Source organism: Penicillium arizonense, assembly GCF_001773325.1.
Source record: "Penicillium arizonense strain CBS 141311 chromosome Unknown PENARI_contig012, whole genome shotgun sequence".
In the NCBI taxonomy this organism is placed as follows: Eukaryota; Fungi; Ascomycota; class Eurotiomycetes; order Eurotiales; family Aspergillaceae; genus Penicillium; species Penicillium arizonense.
In genome coordinates this window covers 589156-601155 of record NW_019173289.1, presented here as the reverse complement: position 1 = coordinate 601155, position 12000 = coordinate 589156, and the positions used below count along the sequence as shown (strand labels likewise).

The 12000-nt window shown below is 49.7% G+C and overlaps 3 protein-coding genes across 3 annotated transcripts; all 3 read left to right on the top strand.

Annotated features, from left to right (window-relative positions):
• Positions 1-749: 749 nt before the first annotated feature.
• PENARI_c012G06534 (60S ribosomal eL15 domain-containing protein) lies at positions 750-3741 on the top strand (the record flags this gene model as incomplete). The annotated part of the gene is made up of 7 exons (XM_022632942.1): positions 750-857; positions 924-1467; positions 1520-2022; positions 2758-2844; positions 3058-3214; positions 3310-3536; positions 3601-3741. 7 exons carry the CDS (start codon positions 750-752, stop codon positions 3739-3741), a joined length of 1767 nt encoding a protein of 588 aa, XP_022487178.1.
• An 851-nt stretch (positions 3742-4592) lies between these two features.
• Positions 4593-8221, top strand: PENARI_c012G00549 (HECT-type E3 ubiquitin-protein ligase; the record flags this gene model as incomplete). Its single annotated transcript, XM_022632789.1, has 2 exons — positions 4593-5145; positions 5208-8221. 2 exons carry the CDS (start codon positions 4593-4595, stop codon positions 8219-8221), a joined length of 3567 nt encoding a protein of 1188 aa, XP_022487269.1.
• Positions 8222-9025: 804 nt separating this feature from the next.
• PENARI_c012G11379 (S53 family peptidase) lies at positions 9026-11418 on the top strand (the record flags this gene model as incomplete). The annotated part of the gene is made up of 6 exons (XM_022633056.1): positions 9026-9924; positions 9977-10118; positions 10171-10264; positions 10320-10617; positions 10685-11021; positions 11206-11418. The coding sequence occupies 6 exons, from the start codon at positions 9026-9028 to the stop codon at positions 11416-11418; spliced, it is 1983 nt and encodes a 660-aa protein (XP_022487262.1).
• Between the last annotated feature and the right edge of the window lie 582 nt (positions 11419-12000).

The following is a 12000-nucleotide window of genomic DNA, read 5'->3' as shown; positions in this document are numbered from 1 at the left end:
GGAACTACTGTACACACAGTATAGCTTCTATGTTGGTTCCATTAGAAGTGTGCGGAATATAGACTCGTGATCAAGCCTCAATTTCACACATGGCTCAGCCTACAAGAATGTGCATGGCGTTTGAGCTTTGGGGCGGATCTGTATAGACCGAACATTCTGCGGAGAACACCGAATGGCCTTGGCGGCAACTCCGAAACAGGAGCCTCCCGAAGTGAGTTCTGTTTTTACAAACCCGAACAGGCAAATAAATTGCCAGCATATGCCCAGACTGCTTATGAACTGATCGATGGCACTCCTATATGTACTTGTACTGAACAGTTGCCTGTGGCGATCATTTCCATAAGCGTCACTTCCGCGAACGGCGTAGTCCAATGCGGGAAAGTATAGAACAGCAATGACCACGCGCTCGGCCATTCTTGCTCGTTTATGATGTTTTCTTCTGAATCTGAAACGCAGATCCTGGGGAAAAGGCGTATTTGCCTCCTGCCTCGTGGTCGGGACCAGTGTTGTTCACATTCTTGTGCCGGTCCCGATTAAACTCTCGCATTCTTCCGTTGTAGGGCTCAATTTAGCGGTTTTTGGCCGTGATCGATCAAATCCTATACTTTGTATTTACCTAAATATACAACAATGCCGTTTCCTGACTCCATTTCAATCTCGACTTCTTTCCTCGCTCAAACCCTCTGGGCATCAGCTCTTCTCACTACTTTACACAATCTGAGAGCCCATTGCTCAACATTCTATATACCATGTCGACTGTAGGCATGTCCCGAAATACGCCAGATGAAACGGTGGGGAAAGTGGCCTCGCTTTATGCAGGCCCCGGGCACGCTTCAAATTTTACCTCCACTGTCAATGTGAGTACCCTTTTTTAAAGATACCAGGGAAGCACAAGGAGAAGGACCAATTCTGACGCTATACAGGACTATGTCAGCTATCGATTCGTTCTGAATCACAAAGTTCAGACGATATCAAGCAACGGTATTCCCGATAGCGGGTCAGTTGCCGGTCTCTTGTTCGTACCGAGTCTAGAGCCTGAAGATCCATGCAACAACATTACAGCTTCGTCTGTACCATCAAATGTGACCCGTTATGAGGATGTGTCGGAGTTTGGATACTCCCTTATTGGTCTCGCTCCCTGGGTTACCGCCGAGTGCTCTTCATCCTATCTAAATGCCGCACGGAAAGCTGGATCGCATGGGCTGATCTTTTTCCAACCATCACTCAATGAGACCGACATACCGCCTTCGTCAGATGATCCCAGGTGGTTAATCAACGATGGTAATCAGTGGAAGATGGAGAACAATTACCCAGTTTATGCCATCCCGGGTGCAGCTGGAGCGACATTAATAAGTGACCTCTCTCACTTTTCGGACAACGGGTCAAATATCACCACCAAAGGCAACTCCAGCGAGGGATTTGCTGTACAGCCTAATAGCGATCGATTGTTTGCTAGAGTGGATATCGGTATGTCATAACTTTCCATCACTTTGAAAAATCGTATACTTATATATCACAGACACATCCTCATCTGGACAAATGCCGAGTCTCTGGGCTTTTATTCTCGCAATTGCGGGAACGGTCCTGGTACTAAGTCTGCTGCTGGTCGTCATCTACCGTCTTGTATTACGGAAGAGAAGAGATATCCTCTTGAGACGTATCAATGACGGCCAAATCGACATTGAAGCTTTGACAATGACTCCAATGAAGGCGCCTCGAGAGGTGGTTGACAAAATGCCACTCTACACCTATCTCGAGATCCACCCAGAAGAAGAAACAACAATTACTCGACTGAATACACCGGACGACGACGTGACACTTGCTTCTGGTTATAATACCGCTCCGTCGTCTCCCAACGAACATCACCATCTGGGCGATGCTGGACTCAAGAAACCGGAGCCAGTATACACAAAACCCGAGAAAGGTGATACAGACGAGTGTCAAAAAGCCAAGTACAGACTAAGCCATACTCAAACAACTTGTGCTATCTGCATCGATGACTTTGTCGCTGGATCGTCATTGGTCCGTGAACTACCGTGTGGCCATATATTTGATTCAGGATGCATTGATCCATTCCTTATTGAGAACAGCTGTTTGTGTCCTCTATGCAAGAAGAGTGTTTTACCGCCGGGAAGTTGTCATATTGCTGTGACCAACGAAATGGTTCAACGAGAGCATCTTTCGAGGCGCTCCGTATGAACGCAGAGTGGGTGTTTGATATTTTGTCTGGAATATATTCCGAGAGACGTTCACAATGGGTCCTATACTGGGATAGAAGGAAAGAAACGAGGGAAACAAGCGATGGATGAAGAAACGGTTGTATATTTGCATTGATCTAGCATTGCGGTTTTGGTGGCGATTGCATGGAATATGGCGTCTGACTTGCGCGATCGAGCATTTGATGAGTTTCCCTTACCATATGAATTCAGCATCTTCCTTTGATGAGAACTTTTTCAATCAAAAGTATGCAACTATAGAGTGTAGCAGGGTCACATATTGTATGGTAGCATTTGGCCTGAGGCAAAAATCTCGGTTAGAGCCTGACTTCCAAGGCCACAATCCCGTGATTGGCTGTGGACCCACACTCGGTTAATCACTAGCGTCCCACACACAACCCTCTGCCTTTAGTCGTTTTCTTCCTCGAACTTTTCGCGACAACGACAACCGACGACCTCGTGTAAGCCGACAAGGTACGTTCACCTTTTGCAACATCCTATTCATCCCGCCAGTGCATTCATCTAACATTGAACCGTCCAGATGGGTGCCCTCAAGTACGTGGAAGAAATCCAAAAGAAGAAGCAGTCCGATGTGATTCGCTTCCTGCTGCGCGTCCGATGCTGGGAGGTGAGAGAAACCCCATGCCCCTCGATTGCCTAACATCTCCGCCGAGCGCTCGTGTGCGCTGCCATAGGATATGCCGTTTTATGTGGTATTGCTAGGTGGCTCGAACGAAACTCATTCGGCGGAAATGATTGTGGCACGCAAGAGATTCCTTTTTTAAAGGCTCATGTGTCTTGCTATACACTCGTTGAACTTTGCTGAGAGTGCATAATATAGCTCCGCCAGCTGAACGCCATCCACCGTGCCTCGCGCCCCTCCCGCCCCGACAAGGCTCGTCGTCTCGGTTACAAGGCCAAGCAGGGTTACGTTATCTACCGTGCCCGTGTCCGCCGCGGTGGCCGCAAGCGCCCCGTCCCCAAGGGTGCCACTTACGGTATGTTCCTCTTGATTCGAAACAGACCAGATGGAATTTTTGGTCTGGTTGAAAAATTGTCGAAAACTCTTACTAATGTGTGATTGTGTGAATAGGCAAGCCCACCAACCACGGAGTCAACCAGCTCAAGTACCAGCGTGCTCTCAAGTCCACCGCTGAGGAGCGTGTTGGCCGCCGCGCTGCTAACTTGCGTGTTCTGAACTCCTACTGGATCAACCAGGACTCTACCTACAAGTACTACGAGGTCATCTGCGTCGACCCCCAGCACAAGGCCATCCGTCGTGATGCCCGCATCAACTGGATCTGCGCTCCCGTTCACAAGGTGAGTTTGATTCTGGATTCAATTGCATGCCAAAAGAATTTTACTGATCAAATTTCCTCTACAGCACCGCGAGTCCCGTGGTCTCACCGCCACCGGCAAGAAGTCCCGTGGTATCAACAAGGGCCACCGCTACAACAACACCAAGGCTGGTCGCCGCCACACCTGGAAGCGCCAGAACACCCAGAGCTACTGGCGTTACCGTTAAGTGCGGTAATGCACTTCTGCAGCGATTTGGGTTGGAAAATGTTGGTCACAGCATATGGTTTTTTATCCGAACACTTCTTTCCCAGACAGTGTCACCCACGCTGGGCTCAACTTTAATGCAGACCTTCCGGATCTGTTGTTAGCCAAAAAGCCATCTTGTTAAATGTTCAAATTCCCCTATTAACGAAGTATGACTGGTTCAACTCCGTGCCGCTGGTGATCGTAAATTGTAGTCTTGAGTAGTGATTATGTCTATAAATCAGGCCTAGACGTAGTCCTGGAGAGAACTGGCTGAATACCTCGCCGTACTAGTCCTAGGGCCGGATAGTTTACCTTAGCGGATCGCCATGATCGCCAGCAGGGGCTTGGAGGTTAATGGGCATTTGACACAATTGATGGCCTTTGACCCGCTATTTTATCCTGTTCAAAGCTCGAGGGGCACACTGTCTCAAAAGTATATCAAAAATAGAGCTGCGATTTCAGGTTGTCCAAAAATAGGCATTGATGCCTGAGGCCACACAAGGAACCTTTACCTCCTCTCCGGCGCTTTCCCAATCCGTCCACGGGGACTATGAGATACTGCAACTTCACCTTTCCATTGGACTCTCAGGCGAGATTGCTCTTTTAGTGAACCTTGACCTGGAACGCTTATTGAGGCATCCCTGCCACAGATTTGTCCTCCATTGAACAAAGAAGCTGAACTTGCGTTACCGTTACTCGACTGCCTTACTCTAACTCCGTCCACCGACTCGCATGTGTCCAGTACAAGTGACAAGCTCCACGAGCTGGATACCTTACTGGAGTGGTTGAACTAGGTCGTCATATCAAGAATAACCCGTTCGATGCGCCTCCATGCCGTCTTGGTCTGACCGTCCTCTGCCGCCCATCCCTCCGATCTCGACCTCTGGCAGCGCTGCCAATCCTCCACACCCTTCACCAGTCACTGGCCCGGAAAGTAGCTCGCGTCGCCAGCTCCGGCCTCGCGATGCTCCCAATATACCATCCGTAACTGGCAACATGCCCAAGAATTCATATCACCGAGGACACAACCGCTCGATCAGCAACCCGTTCGCGGGTTTCGGGCGAAAGCGTGATAAGACAGCTGTCAAGTATGAGACTTGGGACTCGGATGATGAGGACGACGATGTTACCTACCCCATCGAGCCCGAGTCGTCAAGTCCTCGGAAAGCTGCAGCCCGCGGAGGGCATGCCAGTGATCTTGCCCAGGGCAAGTGCCAGACGTGCGATGCTACTGTGCGGTGGCCCCAACACTTGAAAGTCTTCCGATGCACCGATTGCTTGATGGTTACCGATCTTGAGCCGGATTTCCATGAGTCAAAAGATACGGGGCACAACGGCATTCCTTCGCAGGGCTCTCAGGCCCAGCCGAAGCCGCCAAGCAAAGGTATTCACTACCAATACTCTTGTCCCATTATACCCGTATAATGTACTGATCTGTAATTGCAGTTGCCCATTTGTCGGCCCATCAAACCCGTGGCATGATTGGAGGGTGTCTTAACACGTATTTCGAAGGCCTTCTAGATGAGAGCTCTCGGTCGTGGTTGTCGCTGGACGACGACAAGTACGAGAAGCCAAAGCAAGATTCTTCTCAAGCCTCCAATACTGGCTCGAACTATCTATCAGTGCCGGGCGCTGGCGATTCTCGTAGCCGCAGTGCTTCTCAGTCTAGCAACCATGAAAGAGTCGGCGCGTCAAAGGAGAACTTGATGCATCTACCCCAACAGACTGTTCGCTGGGAGGGAAAAGACACACCCGTCAGAGTTCGCGCAAATTCCGACCTTCAATCATCCCCGAAGCCAGACCGTCATCCTCAAGACGGTTCGCAGTCTGCTCATCCTGATATTCAAAGTCGAGAGAGTCAAGTGGAAATCTTCAAGCGGCTGGAGAATACCATCATCGCTGCTTTCAAAGGCTGTGACTGTCTCAACGAATCTTTCACGACTCATCCACCTCTTCGATCAGCCAGCAGTGGCAATCCACCGAAAATGAAGATGGACCCAGCGCCAATGCCTGTGCCAGCACAGGATGCCCCTGTTTTCGAGCCAGATGCCAAAACTCTCCTTTTGGGAGATTTGACCGAGAACTCCACTTGGTGGATGAACGAATGGGCTGAGGCCGAAGGGCAGACCCCAGTCTCTGCCAAAGAGAAGGATACGCCCAAGTCTCGGATGGTGTCATCACGAAGCCCTCGGATCAATTGGGCCGAAGTATCTCAATGGTATCACTTAGTTTTGAGTGCGGGGAGTTCGTGGGCTGAGCAGTGGGCGGCTAAAAAGCCTGACCCCCAACGTTCAGAGGCAGACATGCTACGAGCCAAGAGATGGGCATCCGTTGACCCGACCCTCATTGGGAGACAAATCAGCGAGTCTCGTTCGCACCTACAACGGACTCTGCTGAAGGCCACTGAGAACCTCCTCAAGCGGCCGCGCCGTGTCCTAAAGAAGCCAGAAGACACGAGGTTCTTGTTCATTCTGCTGGCGAATCCTATCCTGTCGTCTCCTACATCTTATCCCCAGCACGCACCGACATCAACATCTCATCGCGAGGAGAGGCGTCCATCGCACCCAAAAGAATATCCAAAGTCAACAGCCCGAAATGGCAAGCAGAAAGACTCAACCAAACCCCTTCCTCGTTTACCGAGCTCCAACCACTATGGAATCATCAAGCGAGTATTGGGCCTCATGTCCAATTTACCAAACGATTGCCATCACTACTTTGTATCTTGGTCTGCGCGTTTCTCAATAGGCCACTTTGAGCGCCTGGTGGAGCTCATTGGTGGATTCCTGACCTACCGTTTGAGCCGACAGCATGGAAGGAAACCTCCCCAGAAGCCTCAAAATGGGGATGACCTGATACCAAGCTTTGCTAGCGCCTCGGGTAACACTCCAGCTGAGCTTCATGCTGCTATAAATCGAAGGGGCCCGAACAAGAAGCCTGCCAAGAAGACCGAAGATCCAATAGTCTACACCGAGGACTGGCAGATCCGAGCTGCAGCAAGGATCATGTCGTTGCTTTTTACTGCGAACATTTCTGGCTCTTCGAGGAAATCCGATGGATCACCGCGCCACGTTGAATTACCCAAAGCCCCAGGCCCTCGTCAAGGCCACGTGATCCCTATCAGTGCGTTCTATAACACACTGCTGGACTATTCAGATCTGATAGGAGACTTTGAGATCTGGGAGTCTCGAAGCTCGAAGTTTTCGTTCTGCCAATACCCATTCTTCCTCAGTATCTGGGCAAAGATTCACATCATGGAGCATGACGCACGCCGTCAAATGGAAGTCAAAGCCCGCGAGGCTTTCTTCAATAGCATCCTCAATCACAGGGCGGTCAGTCAGTATCTCGTACTGAAGGTACGGCGCGAGTGCCTGGTTGAAGACAGCCTTAAAGGTGTCAGTGAAGTTGTTGGTTCCGGCCAAGAAGAAATCAAAAAGGGTCTTCGGATCGAGTTCTCAGGCGAAGAGGGAATTGATGCCGGTGGTTTGCGGAAAGAGTGGTTCCTATTGTTGGTTCGAGAGGTCTTTGATCCGCACCATGGATTGTTCATCTATGATGACGACTCGCAATATTGCTACTTCAATCCTTACTGCTTTGAGTCATCTGAACAGTTCTTCTTGGTTGGAGTTCTACTTGGGCTCGCCATCTACAACTCTACCATTTTGGACGTTGATCTCCCGCCATTTGCTTTCAAGAAGCTACTGGCGTCGGCACCGCAGACCAGCGGGCCACAGCCTGCGAATTCTATGCGTTCGAGCTTCAAGTGCACACTGGAAGATCTTGCTGAGTATCGACCGGTTTTGGCCAAAGGACTTCGAGGCCTACTTGAATTCGAAGGGGATGTTGCAGAGACTTTCTGCTACGATTTCGTCGCACAAGTTGACCGCTACGGAGAAAACATCTCGGTTCCGCTCTGCGCAGGAGGCGAGAACCGACCGGTGACCAACTCCAACCGACGTGAGTTCGTGGATCTGTACGTGCACTATTTGCTAGATACCGCCGTTGCTCGACAGTTTGAACCCTTTAAACGGGGTTTCTTCACGGTCTGCGGTGGCAATGCACTATCGCTGTTCCGACCAGAAGAGATTGAGTTACTAGTCCGTGGTTCTGATGAGCCACTCGATGTGAACTCTCTTCGAGCAGTAGCCACATATGACAATTGGTCATATGCACAGCCAGAGTCAGTTCCTGTGGTACAGTGGTTCTGGGATTTCTTTGAAAGTGCGCCACCAAAACAGCAGCGCAAGATCCTATCTTTCGTCACCGGCAGCGATCGAATCCCCGCAATGGGCGCTACGAGCCTCAGCATCCGGCTTGCCTGTCTTGGAGATGACTCCCCCCGCTACCCGATTGCACGTACGTGTTTCAACACGCTGGGTCTGTACCGCTATTCTTCACGAGATAAATTCCTACGTCTGCTCTCTGATGCAGTTGTTAACAGCGAAGGATTTGGCTTGAAATGATTTTGTTTATTAATTGGTGATTCTGGTGCTTGCACATTTGTACAGACGCTGGACGTTGACTTCCAAGGGAGCTTTTGGTACTTGGAGTCGTGACTTTTTCTGTTCTTTTCGGTTATGGCGTCCCTTGCGTTTTGTTCCTGTCTCGGTTTGTGGAACAGGCGCACTTTGCTGGATTAGTCTTCATGACTTTATCCCTATTTGCATAAAGTCATGGATGTATGCTACTTTGCGAATACACGAAATTCATTGGCTGTGATCCTTAAGTGTTTCATATTGCAAGCAGATCGGCTCGGCAGAAGCTTAGATAGGACAAGCTTCTCGGAGCCCCGGCGGACTCCGCGTCTCCAGACCTCGCGTAGCTGAAGAATTAGTGTCGTATGAACCCACGCTTTTGTTGTTGTCGGCATTGCCATGTAATTGGAGTACAGGCTGACGCGTCCAGGAACCAGGAACCAGGAACGACCACAAACACGCTGCCTAATGATCCTGAGGTATCTCCACGCCCCCATACACTTTACTTATGAGGTATATCGGCTAATTTTCCACGTTATTAACTGATGGAATGTAACCCTTGTATTGTGTTTACTCAGGAACGCGGAGTTCCGTCGGTTTATCCCAACCAAAGATCAACACAAACCACGCTATTAGGGCGAGTGGCGTGTTGTGCATAACTAGTTGCCGAGCACGATACATGTACTCACGCAAGGTGTGATGAGCTAACAATCCGCCAGATAAGTAGACTAGTTCCTCCTGAGCACGCCTCCCCAAAGTCTAGAGACGCCGTGTACAGAGAACAGACACAACATGCATCCAGCCATCTACACGGGGCTACTCTGCACCCTAGCTGCACCCACCCTGGGTGTAGTCTGGGAGAGTCTGGGCGGAGGCGTACCCAGCAGCTGGAATCTCCAAGAAACTCCCTCATCGGACTCAACAATGGCCCTTTCCATCGCGTTGAGCCGCCAGAACCTGGACCAGCTAGAATCGAAATTGACCAAGCTCTCAACCCCCGGCGAGGCCGAGTACGGCCAATGGCTCGAAAAGCACGAGATAGACACCCAATTCCCTGTCGTGGACGATACAGCAGTCGTGAACTGGTTGAAGAGTGCCGGAATCTCGAATTTCGCCCGTGATGGCGCCTTGCTCAATTTCACTGGGAGCGTTGAGATTATTGGCCAGCTGCTCAATGCCAGCTTTGCCTATTACAGTAATGGTGATGTGGTTAAGTTGCGCACGACTGAGTATTCGATCCCTGATGATCTGGCTAGCTATATCGATCTCATTTCGCCCACTGTTTTCTTTGGCAAAACTCGCAGTGCTGTTCCGGTGCCGTCGCCTTTGCAGAAGGTGCAGGAGCGCAGGGCTTCTTCGACTGAGGTCTCGCCCGCTTGTCAGACTTCTATTACACCTTCTTGTCTGAAGGAGATGTATAATGTTGGTGATTATACACCCGAGCCTGCGGCCGGTAGTCGTGTTGCATTTGCGAGTTTCTTGAATCAATCTGCCTCGTACTCTGATCTGGCTGATTATGAATCTCGCTTCAATATCCCATCGCAGAGTTTCACCGTTGAGCTGCTCAATGGAGGAGTGAATAATCAGAGCGCGAGTAAGAGTAATATTGGCGAGGCCAATTTGGATGTGCAGCTTATCGTTGCTGTTTCGCATCCTTTGCCTGTTCATGAATTTATTACTGGCGGCGTTGCGTATGGAAGGTCGTCTCTGTTTGGCTTCTATGGATATGCTAACATTTGAAAGACCTTTCCTTCCTGATGCCGACGAGCCTACCGAGGCTGATGACTCGAACGAGCCATATCTGATTTTCTATGAGTACTTGCTCTCTAAGACCAATGCCGAGCTGCCTCAGGTTATTTCTACCTCTTATGGAGATGATGAGCAGGTTAGTTCCTACCAATCAATCATTAGTCGACGGTTTACTAACTGTATACCAGACTGTCCCCGAGAAGTACGCCAAACGCGTCTGCAATCTCATCGGCCTAAACACACTACGCGGATTGACTATCATCCATTCTTCCGGTGACGAAGGTGAGAAGGGTGCTCTAAATCCTCACTGAAATGCATTCTAAACTAAACCCAATAGGCGTTGGCTCAGCCTGCCAGGCCACGGACGGCGTAACACCCCAATTCAACCCAATCTTCCCAGCAACATGTCCCTACGTCACTGCAGTCGGCGGTACATCAGACGTGAGCCCGGAAGTAGCCTGGAACGCCTCGTCCGGCGGTTTCTCCAACTACTTCTCTCGGGCTTGGTATCAGAACTCCGCTGTCGAGAAATATCTGACTAACATCACCCACGAAACAAAGGAGTATTACTCGAAGTATGCCGACTTCAAGGGTCGTGGGTTCCCAGATGTTTCTGCTCACAGTTTATATCCCGAGTGAGTCCACAAAGCTATTCCATAATGCCTTCTATACAAGAAGCCAAACATGTCTAAAATAATCCAGTTACCAAGTCATTGCTGCTGGTAATACCTCCGCCTCAGGTGGAACATCCGCCGCGGCACCTGCATTCGCTGGTATAATCGGTCTCCTCAATGACGCCCGTCTGCGCGCTGGTAAGCCGGTTCTTGGTTTCTTAAATCCGTTCTTGTACTCGAAGGGATTCAAGGCGCTGAATGATATTACTGCCGGTGCTTCTTATGGATGTGGTGGTATCAATCCGCAGAGCAATCGGGCTGTGCCTGGTAGCTTGGTTATTCCTGGTGCGCATTGGAATGCTACTGAAGGCTGGGATCCGGTTACTGGACTTGGGACGCCTGATTTCCAGGAATTGAAGAAGCTGGTGTTGGCTCTGTGAGGTTAAAGGTCACGACGGGAGACTCTCAATAAGGATAGTTCTATTTTTGTTGTTGGTTGAACTATCAATATCTGTAGTATATCACCTTTTCTTCTTCCACTCCCAATCTCAAGATTCGTCCCTGTCATCTCGGCGCCGTTGGCGCTTTGAAGCTGATTGGCGGCCATAGATCCAAAAGGCCAAGACCAATTTCTCCAACAAGGTGGTCGCCAATGCTCTCAAGCGTGGTGTGAATATCCTTGGGAATTTGGGCCATACTGGCACATACCAGGTTGATCATATTCTCGTTTTCCCGCCGTATATTACGACTGAGGAGGAGCTTGAGAAGATCGTGGCACATGTGACGGGTGCTATGGTTGAGACAAGCCAGTCTTTTATTTAGCTGTCAGCGTCGACAGAAGAATGTGGTTAGGTTTGGAAGATAATTAGCTAAATGTAAAGCCTATCCCAGCATCAGGCCATGGATAACATAGTAATAAGCCGCTGTACTAGCTTCGCATCCTTGAGGCTTCCGGCTTTCTACATCACATTGTGGGGTTAAGATCTGCCTCACTTTTATCCATTTCCCGTTAGTACACACTTGCATAGTACCCCCATCCTTGAGTGTTGCAATTACAGGTCAATGTCAGAAGTGAAGCCTTGTAATAAAACGAACGTACAAGTCATCTGGGCACCATGCAGTAAAAGCCTTCTACCCCTGTTTCGGACAATTATATAGGGAGTTCGAGGCTCAACCCCCAGCCCAATGAAGAGAATGACATGCGAGAAATTTAAAGACCTAACCAACATCAGATCATATACACAGTCCTCAATAAAACAAAAACAGACCCAGCCAAGCACTCCAACCATCAAAAAATAAGTTGAGAACACATAAAAAGCAGTGAAACGCAGATCCCAACCGAACCATGTCAATCGCCCCCGAAATAGTTCGGGGTAAAAAAAGAAAAGCAAAGAAAACGCCCAA